We start from the raw sequence: 16,879 nt of genomic DNA on the forward strand, positions 1-16,879 counted from the left end.
CCCCTTATTTTTTGTTCTTTTTCGGTTAGTTATTTAGGATACAGGATTTGGTTTCCAATTTCGGTGGAGGTCTGCCGGTTTAGAAATCAGGATTTACGAAGTTGCAACAGATCTGCTGTTTTGCTTTGCTGGGTTGTAGTTGCAATAGCAGCAGCGAATCACCCACCTTTGATGTGGACACTTCAATTTTCGTTGTGGGATGTTAAGTGTCAACTTCGTCAATATTCACTCAGCCCCCACCTCTCATATCTCAGGCGGAGCAGACGAACCCATTAAGCTTTCGGTTTCAGTTTCAAATTGTTTGATTCTTTTGACATTAACCTAAGGTCATTAGCATTGACTCATAATATAGAACCATTGATGGAATGGAAGTAGTCTGCTGATGAGGTAGTAATTCAACATTCGCAAGAACAGTGACTGGACATGCAAGTTTCTCCAGATCATTTTTTGCCGGTAGACATACAAGTTTCTCTTTCATCATTTCTCAAAGATAGGAAAGATGAAATTGGCCGACCATCATCCACACTAAAGACAAAAAATTGGCATCTGCTAAGAGAAATTCTTGAGTAGCAACATATAACAAGTCGAGCTCGTGAACAAAACACATCCAGAGCAAGAAGGTGCCACTTCGCACATCTCGCCATTCAAACAAATGAAAAGCTTCCGTAATAGATTCCCTCCCTTGCAGTGGCCACCATCCACATCATTATTGTGTGAAAAGGAAAAAGTTGCAACATCGTCTCTCTTTGAATAACAAAATGGAAAGAGACAGCACGAATACAAACACCAAACCACAAGCCATTGTCTTTAGGCTTTCCCCACTAATTAGTTCACAATACCCAATTACTGCACTGCATAACACTCGTTGTTTTGTTTATATTACCTATACCTTCAGTTCCAAATGTGAGCGAAAGAGAAACTTCGAAGCAACATTTAAGAATTCTGCTGCAAGGATTACCCAATGAAGCCCTAGTTCTTTCAAGAACTAATTTACTTAGAACACAACAAACCATTTCTTACTCTCTCTTGTGCTAGTAATCAGTATCCAGAAATACTGGATAGAGATCATTACCAGACGCAGACGAAGCGGCTCCAGTCTGTGGCCCTTCAATAGACATACTCTTGGTGATATTCTCACCAACTGCCTGATGTTCGTCACCTCTAAAATGCTTCCTCATGGCCTCAATTTTCTCCTCAGTCATGATAGCGCCTGCAGAGTCCAGCACTGGAACAGCAACCTTGCCTTCAAGCATGCTAACCACAGATGACATTGGCGGCCTTAGTGCTGGAGTCACATTAGTACACATCAAAGCCACCTTTATCAATGCCAGCACTTCCTCTTTGTCAAAGTGAGAACCAAGCCTCGGATCAACTAGTTCTATCAAATTTCCTCTCTCCTTCAGAAAGTGTGCCTAGATACAGAAATGTAAAGTGAAGGTGTTTCCCTTTCAAGCTTCAGGTATTGATCAGTTGCAAAATATGCTCTAAATACTGAAACAGGAAGAAGTATATTATCTCCCTTGATAATTACGTGGCAAATGCAGTTGATAAGCACCTGCTAGATTTAGGGTATAAATGGATAAAAAGAATCGAATGAGTCAATACAGATCAAACATGATTTTTTTTACTGATTTTAAATAAAAGATACTAGACTAAAACATCACTTACTAATGGTTAACCGGTTGCCAAGAAATCACCCACACCACTTTAAAATCGCCAGCTATTGTTGAGTTTTATCAGCACAAATTATTTGTCAGTGTCATTACATGAAACGGTAGACTCGTCTTTCAATGTTCTTGATTATGCAACTCAGGCGACAATCAGATTTGACAAGGACTAATAATGATTGTTTGCTCTAATGATTGCTCACTCAAAGCAAAACAAAATCTTACTTACAGGACTCAATTATATGAATGTGAAAAAGTTATAACTCAATCGAAAGTATATGGATATTCTGGTCAAGACATGGTCTTGAAACTTTTTAATTTAACAGTAATTGCCAAAATTTAATAGTAGTCGAAGGACTTGTTTGGTGCTAATGAAACTACAGGGAGTATGAATATCAAGCATAAAAACATAAAGACTAAAACTGAACTTTCGAAATCCACCCTAAATTATGGGGTCAACTTCCCCAAATTTCAAGAAATAGAATTTTCTTCATTCCAAAAAAAAAAAAAAAAAAAGAATCTACATGAAAATTCAGAGTAGACCAACATGATAAGAAGAATCAGATTAATTTGAAATAACAAATTGCACTTAACAGCATGACAATTCGTTAAGCAAGTTTCAATAGCTGTTAACTGTGAAACTCCTTTGCAACCATTGAAAGTGCATGTGAGGATTTAAATACAGATATGATCATAATTGAAATGATAGAGTTGATTACCCAATCGAGTAGAATAAAGCATTCCTCAGTTTTTTGGGAGCTAGTGTTGCTCCGGCCACTAACAACTTCTAAGCTAACAATGCCAAAACTATAGATGTCGGCTTTGTTAGTGAGGTAACCATGCATTGCGTACTCTGGTGCCATATATCCACTGCACAACAAGAAAAGAGCTTGTGTTTGCAACAAGGTAACTGCCTTAAATAGCACATACTTAATATTCCTAAAATTCAAAAGAAAAGAGTCATTCCTAAATGTGATGCTATGGTCTAAAGAGTAGAGGAAAAAAACAAATGCATCCTAATATATTCTAATATCATTTACCAAGAATATTTCAGGAAAAAAAAAAGACCATTGTTGTTCTTTATAATTTTTTTTTTTTTGGTTTGAAATATAAGTATCGTTTATAAGATGACCTACGTGAGCTTAAGGGCATTTCCCAGCATTACAAAGATATCTAAGAACGTGCAAAAATGGAGTGAGGGAATCTCCATATAGTACCCAATATTACATTTATTTGGGAAGGCCTAAAGTTTTTGTAAAGTGAAGCTCGCCCTAACAAGTTTAAATTTTAGCCACGATAATGGGGACATCATTTGACTTGTTTTGGAAATGTCTATAGTTCCGTTTATAGTTCTTTTTGTTGAATTAACGTTAGAGTTAGTAGAATGAACTTACAATTTTATCTTTTCCCTAATTAATCACGTTCCTTTCACAAACAAGTTGACTTTTCATACGCATTAATGCAAACTTCTAAAACATGTGACCATGCTTATCTATGTTTCTCCATGTGCATACAATAGAAACATGGGCAAATTTGCTATAATACTAAGTTATATTCAAATTAACAATTACATAAGTCAATATCAGAGTATCATTACTTAATGGTAGAGTATGACACAATTTACATTTTTTCCTAATTAATGTAAAGAGTGGTGGGACAGTCATAAAGCTTTGTGGTTAAGCTGAATTTGTTGAGCACCATGCTTTGGGATGATGTGAATCCACCACAAAGCTCCATTCAACTCACTTTTCTTAAATCAGAATATATGTTTCTATTCCATGCTTTTATGTTGTCACTGGCTCCTACTTAGGTTAAAAGGAACAAAAAGCAAGAAACTTACTAAGTTCCAGCAATCTTGGTGCTAATATGTGTTTTGTCCTCCTCATCAAGCTTTGCTAAACCAAAATCTGATATTTTAGGGTTGAGATCCTTATCCAGTAAAACATTAGTAGCCTTAATGTCTCTATGCACAATCTTCAGCCTTGACTCTTCATGAAGATATGCCAATCCCTAGCAATACCCACGCATATCTTGTGTCTTGTCCACCAATCCAACTTTAACTGAAATTCTTCAGGACCTTCAATTGTATCAGAAGACATCAAAGCTGCTTTACTGCCATGTCATTAACTGAAGTCAATGAAGCACAATGTGATATCAAATTACCAAATAAAGCGCGAGCAAGACTGTTATTTTCCATGTACTCATAAACCAGCAAAAGTTGATTTCCTTCAATGCAGCATCCATAGAGTTTCACAAGATGTGGATGCTGAAGAGCAGAAATCATCCCAATCTCAGTCAGGAACTCATTATTTCCTTGTTGTGATTTGGATGAAAGCTGCTTCACTGCTATAGTGTGCCATCTGACAGAAAACCCTGCAATTCAACTTTGGCATCAAATCTATGTTGTGAAAATTGAGTTACATTGAATGCTGCTTTCTACATATCTTCTCTCTTGGGAATTGGGGGAATTTGGTTAGCCAATTTTCCAGCATACCTTGTATACAGAACCAAAACCACCTTCTCCTATCTTATTGGCAGTGTCAAAATTGTTTGTGGCAGCTTTAATCTGTCGCAAGGTAAATAAACCAATTTGCAATGCTAGACCCTTCAAATCTGCAACATGTTTTGGAACTTCGATGAATTTGGAAAAGTCAACAGTTAAAGTATGTAATCCCCTATCTAACAAAGACGTATCAATTCCTTCTCAATATTCCAGAAAACCTTTCTGTGACTTTTTGGTTTGAGCAAGTTCAGTACAGGATAGCTTAGCATTGAAAATTATTTTCTAGGAAAGTCTGGCATCAGTTGGCAGTATGTATTTCTGAAAAGTAAAATGAGATTGTCCCCAGGGTATTTAATAGTGAAGGAAAATAAAAATCATACAGAGAACCCCCTTGGAAACGTAGGGTATGGTTTGTATGTTTTAATTTCTCATGCACGTGAAGTTCTGGCAGCTATTTTTGGTGTCTTGAAACGTAGACTTTGTGTATACACACACACACACATCTGAGAAACAATCTACCGTCTCTCCCTATAACTATCTATTCCTTCATTTTTCGGATTTCTAAATAAAAATTTAGTTCATTAAGCAAACCAAATGGTTCTATGACACTTTAGCTGTATATCGCCTAATAATAATCTTTGGCTTTTTGTGTCGAATCAAATTCCCTATGGAATGCACAAATGTCATGCATCAACAGTTTTATGGGAACTGTAAATCTAGATGGAGCATTAATGATCCATTGTCATTACACTTTCCCCAACCAGGAAAGTAAGAAGAAGAAGAAGAAGAAGAAGAAGTGTCATGTGCCAACAGTTTGACAGGACAACTGTGCAATTTAGCTGAAATATAAATGAAGCAATGTGACTATCCTCCCTCTCCACCAGAATACGGAAGGGGGAAAATGTATTCAGAGTGCATAACATTCTCATATTTCTTGACAAATACACGTGGACTAAATAGCGGAGATTCCAGGTAAGCAACTACCTTGTGCCATTTTATCTTTACGTCCAAGGCATCCTCTCCACCAAAGGATAACCAGTCCAAGGCGTCCTCTCCACCAAAGGATAACCAGGATAAGGAAAACTACAAAAACTAAAGCAGCCAGAATCCCAGCCACTGTGCCAGCAGATCTGCTGGCCAGGGGATCAAAGCCTGCGATGAAGAAAGAACAAACAAACATTTAACCAAAACTGTTCAGTTAAATGGGGTAGACGTAAATGCAGAAAAATATCTGTAGCTTCTCGTTGAACACAAAGAAATTGATGGAGAACACAATAATTGAGAATTAAGAGGACATAAAACCGCCCAGAGTACTCCACAGAAACTATCAGATAAATGAGCACGGGAAGATATCATCTATGGAACATGTAATACAAAATACAAAGGGAAAAAGAAAAAGAAAAACAAAAAAAAAAAAAAAAAATTCTACTCTTCATTCTCAAGGCTGTACTGTATTATACAGGCACAGTGGTCGTAATCCATAGCGGAAAAGTGAACAAGGCTATCAATTCATAGTCAAATGGAAGGATTAAAGATACATAGAGAAAACACGCTCAGATAGAAAGAACACAAAGCAACCTATAACCAATTTTCAACTCTAAGAGAATACTAATAGACCCTGGTCAGCTATTTTGCGTAATTGACTTGATCTATAGTGACATATGCCAATGGCCTGAATCCAACAGTAGGCATTTGCAACCAAACCAAGTAACTGAATAGCCTATTGATGACTTCTGGTGCAAGAAAAAATATAGGTATTCTTTTCAACATGAATAAGAGTAACTTTCTCAACAGAGAAGCACCAAGTGAAACATGGAAGCATCCATCTGCGTACCAGGGTAGACGGAGATAGCAGATATAAGAGGACCATAGACTCCTCCATCAGGTATAGCAGTGGTTCCTTTCCCAGCCCAATAGAAGCGTATCTCCAGAGTGCCCTTGGTCACGATGGCAGCAAAATTTCTCATGACCTCCTTTCCAACTCCACCTGCTTCAATCTCAATGTTGAAATCTTTCCACACCAATTTCCCTGAAATAATATTTCATCTGATTCAAGTTGAGTTTCTCCACACTGAACAAGGTAAAACTTTTAGTCTCCATAGAATGTACAAATTGTGAAAAAATCATGATTTGCAAGTACGAGATATTTGGATAAACTTCCCAACCATAACATATTGAACGCTTTATGTGCTTTATATATTAGAACCAGCACTCCATAATGCTCCGAGTTTACCTGTATATAAATATTAAAAGCTCTCCTTCCAAGGCTTTTATAACTTTTGTTGCCTGTGAACATTATCTCCGCAAAATGAAGGGTTACATTGTAGGGCCCATCCATCAGACAAAAACCGTAATAAGTTAGAGAGATGGCAGAACGTCGTGCTTCCATGTAAAGTTGGGCATTATTCATGGACAGTGTGGATGTGTTTTTAACTTCATAGCTAACTGCAGTGCTATCGTCATCGGTGAAGTAACCAGTGCTACTGTAGGCCCAGTAATCACTCCTGAAGAAACTTGAAGGTGTAGCCTCCTGTGAGTCATCTTCGTATGTGGTGCCCCTTACTTCTGCTTTGCTCCCACCGCAATTTATGAAGAGGTTATACCGACCTGGATGGAGTAAAGAAGCAGCCACAGAGAAAATTCAGTTTCTTCTATTTGTTAATATGGAGTGGACTTTCCAGACACACTAAATAAGCTAGCATTCACTCATTGGAAAATTACATAGAAACTCCCAAGTTATGAGCAACCCATTATTTCATGCAGGTAGCTTTTGAAATTATTAGGGTAATTATGCATCAACCATCAAAGATTGACACAATAGCCAAGAGGAGAGTTGACAAGGAGATAAATTTGATGAGAAATTACACAGAGAGTAAGATGCAATATTAGAATCTGATGATAATGATAGGATATGTTAGAATAATTTAAATATAAAATCACGCATTCTTCTAACAATTTAAGCTTTTAAAACAGTTGGCTGTGATCCTATAAAATCTCATATGGTATCAGAGCTGGATTTCATGAGTTCAAATCTTTCGAAGCCTAATTTGCCTCCCTAATTAAATATGTCCACACTTCATCTAATAGCTTAAACTTTTAAAACAATTAGCTGTGGTCTCACAAAATTTCATAGGATATACAACATGTCAATTTACATTATATACAACAATGACTTTGCAGCATATTAACTTACTTTTTGCACAACGTTGACTCTGCAAACACGAGACAAGTCCACTTGTGGCAGAATATGAGGTTCTGAGCAATTCAGCAAAGATTTTACTGTTATAATCATCATTGTTCTTAATGAAGTTCAATGCTAAGTACATAATCAATAAAAATGCGCGCCCTTAGAAATCCAAGTCGCTCGTTGAAAAGTTAATCGCAAACATACGCATTCTCAACCTCGGAGCTTGCGAACAAGTTGCTGTAGAGAAAAGACAAAATCAACATTCAGCAGAGAAATGGAAATATTATACACAAACAGGATATAAGTTACTCAATAAGTGCACATTTGGGGGAGCCCTGGACTGACTGAAGGAAGTAGGACATACACAGATCCTTCATGACATTCTGAGCCTCCAGCAGTGAAGTTGTTGTATGATAAATCACTACACAGAGAAACAGTCAACCATTTCCAAAATCTCATCAATTTGAAGAATACACTGAAAGTCATTCCATCAAATGATTTTTTTTTTTTTCAATAATTCCATCAAATGATTAGTATGTACAAAAATGCAGACAAGTTGCAAAAAATGGACAGGTAAGGCAAGATGAAAGGCGAAAACATCACAAGATGATGAAATTGATATTTTATTCCTACTGAAAATATCTTATCTTAGAATATGAAAAGGAGAAAGACTAACTGAAGTAAACGGAGACTTTAAAACTATTTATAGTGTATAAAAACATTTTTACTCAGTAACAGTACCACAGTCATGATGTCTAAGGCAAAGAGGCTTAAATAGAACTGTGATTCCACCTACTACTACGTCACGTCTTCTAATAAGAAATTATCCAGACCACATTTATCTGTTTAAACTACCTCACAAGAGCTTCATTCCTACACCCATAAGATAATATCAACTTCTCCTAAGTACACTCATTTTGGTTGTAGAGTTTCTCAAATACACAAACCCATAAAAACATTGTTATCAGCAAGAAATGGCCCAAGCAACTAATCATATACTGCAGGTGATACATTAGACAAACTTTCAAAGAGGATTAATAGGAGCTAAAAATTTTCCAAACATAATTTTAATCATTCCAATAGGTCTGAAAATGATCTACAGCTGGGAATGGCTTTTTGTATAGGGGAAAATGGAGCTAACTAGGCACTTCCAAGAAAATCCACTTTATATTCTTTCATGCATATCATACAGTTCAGCCTCTTTTGTTACATACATCCATCCAATTAACAGATCCCAACGAGGAGAAAGGTACTTATGATGTTTCCATTTATCTCCAAAGGCTACTAACCATAAAGATGCAAGATGTGAATGCATAATTGCTTGGTACAGAGCAAGATTAGCCAGATAAAGCTAGAAGCAAATTCATGATTAAACAAGATATTTTCTTCAGGCAGCGAAGCTTACACATTTTTCCTTTCACCAGGATCCAATCAGGGACTGCTCCAGTCAACTGGTTTCCAGTTAGATACCTAAACAAGATTATTTGAATGAGTTAGCTCCTCATGTACTTTATACACTCTAACTGAAATTATTTAAGACTTATACCTCAAAAACGCATTATTTAGCAGATTATTAGCATTTTTGTTTACTTGTGGTGTAGAAAAAATCAGTTTAAGTCATGATAACAATATAGAGCTTTCAGCTAGAGATGAAAGATTAAGGAAATCAATGACAGAGGAAAACCCTGATCCCTGCAAAACTTGGAGCACCTGGAGAAAGATTACCATAACAGTAGTACACAAAGCTGGATTAGTGAAGGGTACCTCAAATTAGGTTATCAACTATTTCCTTGTGATGATGTTTTTGTCCTTCTAAGACATAAAATAAATAATTAAGGAAGACGTGCCATTGTCAAGCTTCAATCATTGGGCAGAAAGATGAAAACCAATGTTAAACAGTCCTAGAAGCTTAGGACTACAGTTTCTCATCATTCTCAAAACTAGGGTAAGATACCAAGGTCCTCCACAGACCTTCCAAATAGCACTTAAGAGCTGCACTCACCAAACTTCTAGAGCCATTGTTGTGGAAAGAACCAAGTAGAGAGCCTAAGGACTTTTGCTATATTTAATCTCCTATACATCATAAAATAGGCACACAAGACATGCATTGAGTACAGAAACATACAACTGTCAAATGCTAAAGTATCACTGATCCATTTAACTCTTCCAGCGTAAACAAGTAACTTTTTGAAACTTGTGAATCATGCGAAGAAATTATCAAAAGGGCTGCTCTTTAAGCAACAGAATATCAATGATCTATGCCTGCTCCATGACTAAAGTCCCACCAAAATAATTACTTGACAATAATCATAAATTCTTAACTCAATTCATTACAAAATTTGGATGGTGAAGTAATAAGCATTCACGACCTGAGGACTTTGAGAGTTAAAAATTGAATATGTTATCATGGTCTAAGTTCTATTGATAGCTCAACTACTTTATGGTAAAAGTTGCCTATAGCTTGACCACTAGAACAACTAGAGACTTTAGATTCTTCTACAAAATATGAAAAGAAGCCTAAGTTCAGCATCAAAATACTTACATATATTCTACTTTTTCCAGGCTGCTGTAGGATTTAGGGATTTTGCCACTCAGTTTGTTGAAGCTGAGGTCTCTGCAAAGCAAGTATATGTGAATATATATTGAGAAGATACTTTTAACTGACTCCCTCAGTACACTCTTTCAGCATACTTCAAATGATTGTACAAACACAGACAACATCAATGAACATACAAAGTCCAGTTCAGATGTTTAGACATACAGGTCAACTGTCTAGTGCCTCAGCTTTCTAGACATTCATCTCCAGAGGCATTCATTGCCTAAATCCAAGTTTCAAGTTGGTCACATGCTATAAGTATACAAAACTGCTGTAAATCAAATTTACAAAATGGAAATTTCAATTTATATAACTAGAAAAGTTATTTGGGTACTAAATTGAGTATGTCCCAGGGAATGCACCATATTATAGTTCAGATTGGGAGATTTCACTAATCTAATAGGACCGAAACTAAAGCTAATCATAATTTGTTGAAAACATCTCCTTCACAATATATTATTTATGAATAAAGGGATGCCGACTCAATACTAGGGTGCTTAGAAAAGGAAATATCAGCTTCAGTGAATAAAAATAAAGAATAAAATGAGGATTTCAAAAAACAGGAAAGGGAATAGAGTATGTGATAAGCCGCAGCAGAACCATAGAAATTTGGTCATTCAAGAATGTCAGAAAAACAAAAAATTAAAGCTCCATTTGTTCCATGGAAAATGTAACGTTTTTAGAAAATATTTTCCATGAAGTTATTTTTTTAGGAAAATGAAAATATTCCGGTGCTTGACTGAAATCCTGAAAATACCCGGAAAATATTTTCCGTTGTTTAGTATGGAAAATTTAATTTGATTTTCTAGGTAAAAATTGCCAAAAAGTTCGAATTTTTTAATTAATTTTTTTAATCCTTTTCTTTTAACTTCTTCCTCGGCCGGTTGTCAGCTATGGTGACAGGCCACGGGATAAAAAAAATATTTTTATAAGAATAAATATTTCATTAACTAAGGATCCAAACTTGAGCACCAAGGACCTGCACACGGCCTTCGCGGACTCAACCTAAGTGCTGGGGACTAGAGCTTGAGTGTCAAGGACCCAAGCATTGCTTTTATGTACTCGGGGTAAGGTATTAGGGCATTGGGCTTGGGCACTAGGGCTTCGGGCCCAGCCTCGATGGACTAGGCCCAGGCGCTAAAGACCTAGTCCTGAACGCTGAGGACCAAGAACCAGGCGTTGGGGTTCCCATGTCCAAGCAAAGAGTTGCGGGTCCAAGCACCAATACCAACTCATAATTTGGAAAATGTTTTCCCACTTTTTCAAAAGAGGAAATCATTTCCTAAATTTAAACATAGATCTTCCATTGACTCAAAAAACATTTTCCATTAACTCATTTTCCTAAAGAAACCAAACGCTGGAAAATTAGGAAAATGTTTGTCACGAAACAAACAAAGCCATGACAGAATGGCAAAATGTTGCTGTTAAAAGTAGCGTTTATTAAATCTTACAGAGATGACCACATGAACAAGAAGAATTGACTTGTATAGAGATGCATTTGAAGCCATGCTTTCGTTTGAACTATGAATGTTATGTCTAACAAGTGTACAATAGTCAAGCATAAAACTCCAGCTAGATATTGTAGGGCTGAGATTCAAGAATATAAACCACCGGAAGGAAAGTTTCCAGATAATCAACCACTAGAAGCCTCCATTTTGCATTAATGCTCTTAAGAAGTTAAGATAACATATCAAAGCAAAAGTAAATTAGACGAAATGGGAAACCACAACCAAGGTAAGAATTCTTGCTGGAAAAGTGAAAACAAAGAAAGTGTTAGAATATTTAAATAACAAACCACGCTTTCATCTAATAGCTTGAGTTTTTAGAACAGTTGACAATAGTTCCACAAATTCTCATAGAGAGAAAAAGTCCATATACTTTTGTGCGAAACTATATATTCTACAGCAGAGGCCACAATCACCAAGAATTTAAATGCCACGTCATTCACAATTCAGCAATATCAACAGAAAATATCAAAACACCATTGAAGTCAGTAAGGGACCTTCAAGCCATCTTCAATGGGTTCTTTAACTGCAACCAATAGTCAACCAAAAACTAGTAGAAATTTCACTCCTTAAGGGTAAAATTATTTATTCTGCCTGGAATAGCCAAAGGGAAAAGCCGCTTTCTACTCACAATATTTTTAGATTTGTCATATTTGCTAGATAACCAGGTAGCTCTCCCATGAGATTGCAGCTCCTCAGAATCCTATAAGAAAATAACACCGATATCGTCACATTGCTAAGACGATTTGGCTCTTTTGCATAAAGTAAACTATCTATGAAGAAGCATCGATCTCACAGTGTTTGAATATCTGTACTGTTAAGTTGTGGAACATGAGACTCGGGTCCATCGAGGTCACTTATTCTCCTGCATATCAAAATTAAATAGGAGCTTTATTTGATTGATAACATCTTAAAGAAAGAGAGATCAGATCGAAATGCCAAAATTCCATACTGACAAGTCGATCAATCGCTCCAAAAGTGCGATCCCAGAGGGAATCGGTCCTTGCAATCCACTTCCTTGAATAACCCTGATGATACAATTCATAGATGGAATTGTCTTGGGGGTATATCTATAGAGACCGACTTAAAAGGGGAAGAAGCGTTAAGCCTTACAGTGTTGTGAGATTTGTCAAGTTCTGAATAAAATCGGGTATCTTTCCCGTGAACTGATTATCACAAAGTCGCCTACAGCGCATTAAACAACAAGATTCATATGAAGGAGAAAGAATAGAATAGAAATGGCTAAATATTAGCTGAGTTTGTGGATACTGGAAACTAACAGGTCATATAATTTCCTGAAGTTAACAAATGTTTGAGGCAGCTCCCCAGTGAAATTATTTGACACAAGGAACCTGAAACAAGAAAAACCCATGACAACACATTGGTTAATAGAACCTGAATGCTGTATCTCTCAACAGATCACTCCAATGGATAAAATTCCCTCGCCAGATACAAAATCATCAGCGAATAAAAACTAGATGCCTAACACAGAAATTTGCATCAAGAGACTCACATATAATTTAACTCGGACAAGTTCCCGAGCTCTGGAGGAAGAGGTCCAGAAAGCCAATTGCTTTCGACGCTTCTGAGCGGAATATGAAAGTTAAAATCTTGAAACATCAATCAAATTTAAAACAGCGAAGAGGCCAAAGGCGAGCGTCGGGATGAGTGGTCACTCACAATCCCAAAAGTGTGGATATGTTCCCCAACTCCTTCGGGATTGGACCAGTCAATCGGTTTCCGAGTACAAAACTGCACCCACATCATCGCGTTTCCCCCAATCAAACAATAGAATATACACTCGTGAGAGAGAGAGAGAGAGAGAGAGAGAGAGAGAGAGAGAGCATACATGTATTTCAACTTCGTAAAGCCCCATTCTTTAGGAATTGTGCCGTTCAGGTAGTTGCGGGAGACATCACTGTTTATAGAGAGAGAGGATGAAGAAGAAGAATATCGAAAATGGAGAAAAGGGGAAATGGAGAAAGAGAGTGCTTACAAGTTCTCGAGGAAAGGCAATCTGAACAATTGAGGCGGAAGGGTGCCGGCAAGAGATTGCTCCCAAAGTCGTCTGTTTACGCAACGACACGAAGGCTTTATTCTAGCTTTACTTGAAAACTAGGCATCCAAATGATGTTACAAAATGGCTTTATTACATCTATTGATATGTATACATAAATCTCAATTGATTCTAAATGAAAAAATTCTGAAACTACCCTTACGATTAAAGTTAGAGGGAATATAACTCTCATCACTTTGATATTTAATCATGATCTTTGAGTTTGGCATTCCCATTAATCACTAAAAATATAATTTATATAATTAAATGCTAAGCATATAATATGTGATTGTATTGATTAAACTTATAAAAATTTGTATAATCATACTGTGAACAATTATTATTATGCTCATAATTACTTCATGAGTAATTTTAATATGATAAGTGATTACGTATTGTTGCTACATTTCCACCAAAAAATCGGCTAATGTTTTTTTTTTTAATGAAATACTAATATGATGCAAAGAGATTCAGTTCGGCAGCCAGTTGACTCTATAATGAGAAAAGATTGGTATGCAATTGCGTTATTAATATTAAAGTCTAGCGAGGAATCCACGATGGTATAATTCATGAAATTGAGGGAGAAAGAGACATGCTGATGACGTGGGAAATGTTGTTGTTGTGGGCGTCGGTGGAATTCTTGCAGGTGACAGCGTTGGTAGTTGTACCACTTACTTCATTGTCACCCCATCCACTCTCTACACCGCATGGATCTGCGTCGAAATTCCAATCCGATTTCCCTAACATCTTTGCTATTTCTTTCAACGCATCCACTGAAAGAGAAAAGAGCCGATAAGTCAAAAGGAACAGCAATGCATCATGCAAAACAAGCACAAAGAATGTTAGATTCACGTGTGCTTGAGGTTGAATATATGTATGAAATACAAGCACCAAAAAAAAAAAAAAAAAAGCCTTGGTGTACGTTGGAGCCCAAAAGACAAAGGAACAATACGATGAAAGCAATAAAAGATCGATGGGTTTTTTTTCTTCACCTTCATCTTGGGGCAGAAGAGTGGCAGCAGTAGCTAAGTTAGTGATGCTGAGAAGGACGAGCATAGAGAAGAGATATCGAGCCGAGAAGAGAATCGTCATCATTTCAGTCTCAAGCTCAACACACACATAGAGAGAGATCTCCCATTCTTTAATTGGAGTCTATGAAAACAAAGCTTGGCTAAGCGAGGGAGCAAGAGAGAGATAATTATTAAGTGAGCGATCTAACTTCATGCATTTATGTATGAAAAAGGGAGAGTTGATAAAGACGTTTTGCTTTCGTATATTTGACAACCTCAAGTCTTCCTCAAACATATGAATATTCATCTAGTATTGAGTGAGTTTTGGTTCAACTTTTCTTGCATGAGAGAGATGTGTGTTTTTTATAATCCATTTCCTTAGCTAGTTAGAATACATTTCTTGACTCATGAATGCTGCATGAATACTTTATTTGGTGATTGAACAAGAAAAAGTATCGAAAAGGCATTAGTTGGTTAATTAGTGTAATTAAGTTTTCGACTTTTGATTATTTGGGTTCAAGTAAGTAATCATCCCAAGACTTACTTGGGATCTAATCAACTAATCTTAAATTGATTAATGTCAGATTTGCATGTTAAAACTCAAAATATAAATTGCTAATTAGTATGAGCTTGAGAGTTCGAGCTAGATTTGAACTTAACAATTCATTAAACCCAAATTTTTGAAGTGCCCACCTGACATAGGTCGCAACAATTTTGCCATGACCATATCTCGATTTAGGTTATTATACAATTTATTGATGGTGAGTCCAAATTCCATTATTCTTAGAAACTTCATTAGCTCATTTAGGGTTATGGCCGTGGAGACCCAATAATGTGGAGGCCGATGGAAATACCCTTTCAAGCCTTTACAAATTGGTTAAGTTCAAATCTTCGGACCTAGACCCAATATTATTTTGCACGTTTGTTGGTGGTATCTTATACATATAAATATAAATAATGGAAAAAAATTGTCCTATTAAAGTTAGTTTACCAAAACAAAAATATCATATATGTTGAGTTGGAATTCTAATTTAGATAGACGAAATAATAATATCTTAGGATTTTTTAGGACAACAATTGAATTGTACGATCGTGAAAATTAAAATATTTTGCAGCATAGTCTATCCCATTCATTAATAGGTGCTTGTAAATTAGCATATCTAAGTCTCTGTTGATGTTAACAAGTGTTTCACCCATTCAACACAGAATTATTCGAAATAGATTTGATCGAATTTGGATTCGGATCGTGAGGGTTTTGTACTTTGACTTGCTTTGGCCTAACATGGCCTCTTTTATTTCTGTTCCATGTTATAAATCTAGACGCCAATTGCAGAAATATCGCGGCACATAAAACAAAAGTTTAAACTCAAACCAAATACTAATGGTTCCATGGGTGAGGTCGTGCACGGAAGCTTAGGCAAAGCTTGTCATCTTATCGTGTTTAATCGGATTAATGTCGAGTCATGGAGTGTTATTTGAATATTGTCAACCAATGCAATTATATTGGACCCCCGCAAGTTTAGGAGAGCTTTGAAAATTCCAAGTTAACTTTAAATGATGAATTCTAAGCATGTAATCTCGTCATTTATTGTCCTTGACTTACGGCGTCTGGCTTGTCCTGATAGTCGATTAAAATGCAACTTCTCGGGACGAGTCACTAACTCATTCTTTTATCTTTAGGTTAAACGTATGCAAAAGCACTTAATATAAACAACACCCAATTAAGCAACAAGCAATAGGGATAGTAAAGAGAAACACAACCAACATTCCCAAAATAGCACTTCCATTTATAAGCTGTTAACCTTATGAAGTTTAATAATCATGGCCTTTTTATGACAGCTCCCCTGCGGCCATCTCAAAAACCCATAGGGTCAAGGTTAACTTAAACTTCACTAATGATAAGACCAACTAAAAATGACACCGGTCATGTCCATGTCTTGATTCATCGAGACCCCAAATCACATGTGAGTTCTCCGGACTACGGGCTGAAAATATTTAAATAACGGTGAGATATAAATCTTAGCAAGTCAACTCCTAAACCTCGATTAGGAAGCTAATTTGCCTGGAGGCAACCTAAACACGCAAATGCATGAACTTACAATCTGTGAACATAATCTTATTTACCCACCTAGCAGCGAGATCCTGTGGCATCCTGAAATTTGGAAAAAGAAATTATCGGATGAAAAATCGGAAGTGAAAGGAAAAGGAAAAATGATAACAATAGTACTATTATTATTATTTTTCTTCCCTCTCTCTCTCTTTGTCCTCTCCTTTACGCTCCCTCCTCTTTCGGCTGAAAGTTTTGTTCCTACCTTTTCTTTTCTCTCTCTCTCTCTCTCCCTCACGTTTTCTTTC

At 36.5% G+C, this 16,879-nt stretch overlaps 1 protein-coding gene across 1 annotated transcript; it reads right to left on the reverse strand.

Annotated features, from left to right (window-relative positions):
* Positions 1 to 526: 526 nt before the first annotated feature.
* Positions 527 to 14,703, reverse strand: LOC104425451 (probable leucine-rich repeat receptor-like serine/threonine-protein kinase At3g14840). The gene is given in 26 exon segments (XM_039304606.1): positions 527 to 1,412; positions 2,387 to 2,537; positions 3,508 to 3,679; positions 3,682 to 3,744; positions 3,831 to 4,019; positions 4,022 to 4,040; positions 4,162 to 4,280; positions 5,155 to 5,322; positions 6,005 to 6,201; positions 6,405 to 6,777; positions 7,364 to 7,425; positions 7,562 to 7,594; positions 7,722 to 7,778; positions 8,765 to 8,827; positions 9,900 to 9,971; positions 12,090 to 12,161; positions 12,255 to 12,323; positions 12,415 to 12,486; positions 12,572 to 12,643; positions 12,739 to 12,810; positions 12,972 to 13,043; positions 13,139 to 13,210; positions 13,308 to 13,376; positions 13,455 to 13,526; positions 14,107 to 14,287; positions 14,507 to 14,703. Coding segments are annotated over 26 exon segments (3,045 nt in total). The 5' UTR covers positions 14,610 to 14,703; the 3' UTR covers positions 527 to 1,031.
* Positions 14,704 to 16,879: the final 2,176 nt, after the last annotated feature.

The sequence above is a fragment of the Eucalyptus grandis genome, chromosome 11 (assembly GCF_016545825.1).
Source record: "Eucalyptus grandis isolate ANBG69807.140 chromosome 11, ASM1654582v1, whole genome shotgun sequence".
Lineage (NCBI taxonomy): Eukaryota > Viridiplantae > Streptophyta > Magnoliopsida > Myrtales > Myrtaceae > Eucalyptus > Eucalyptus grandis.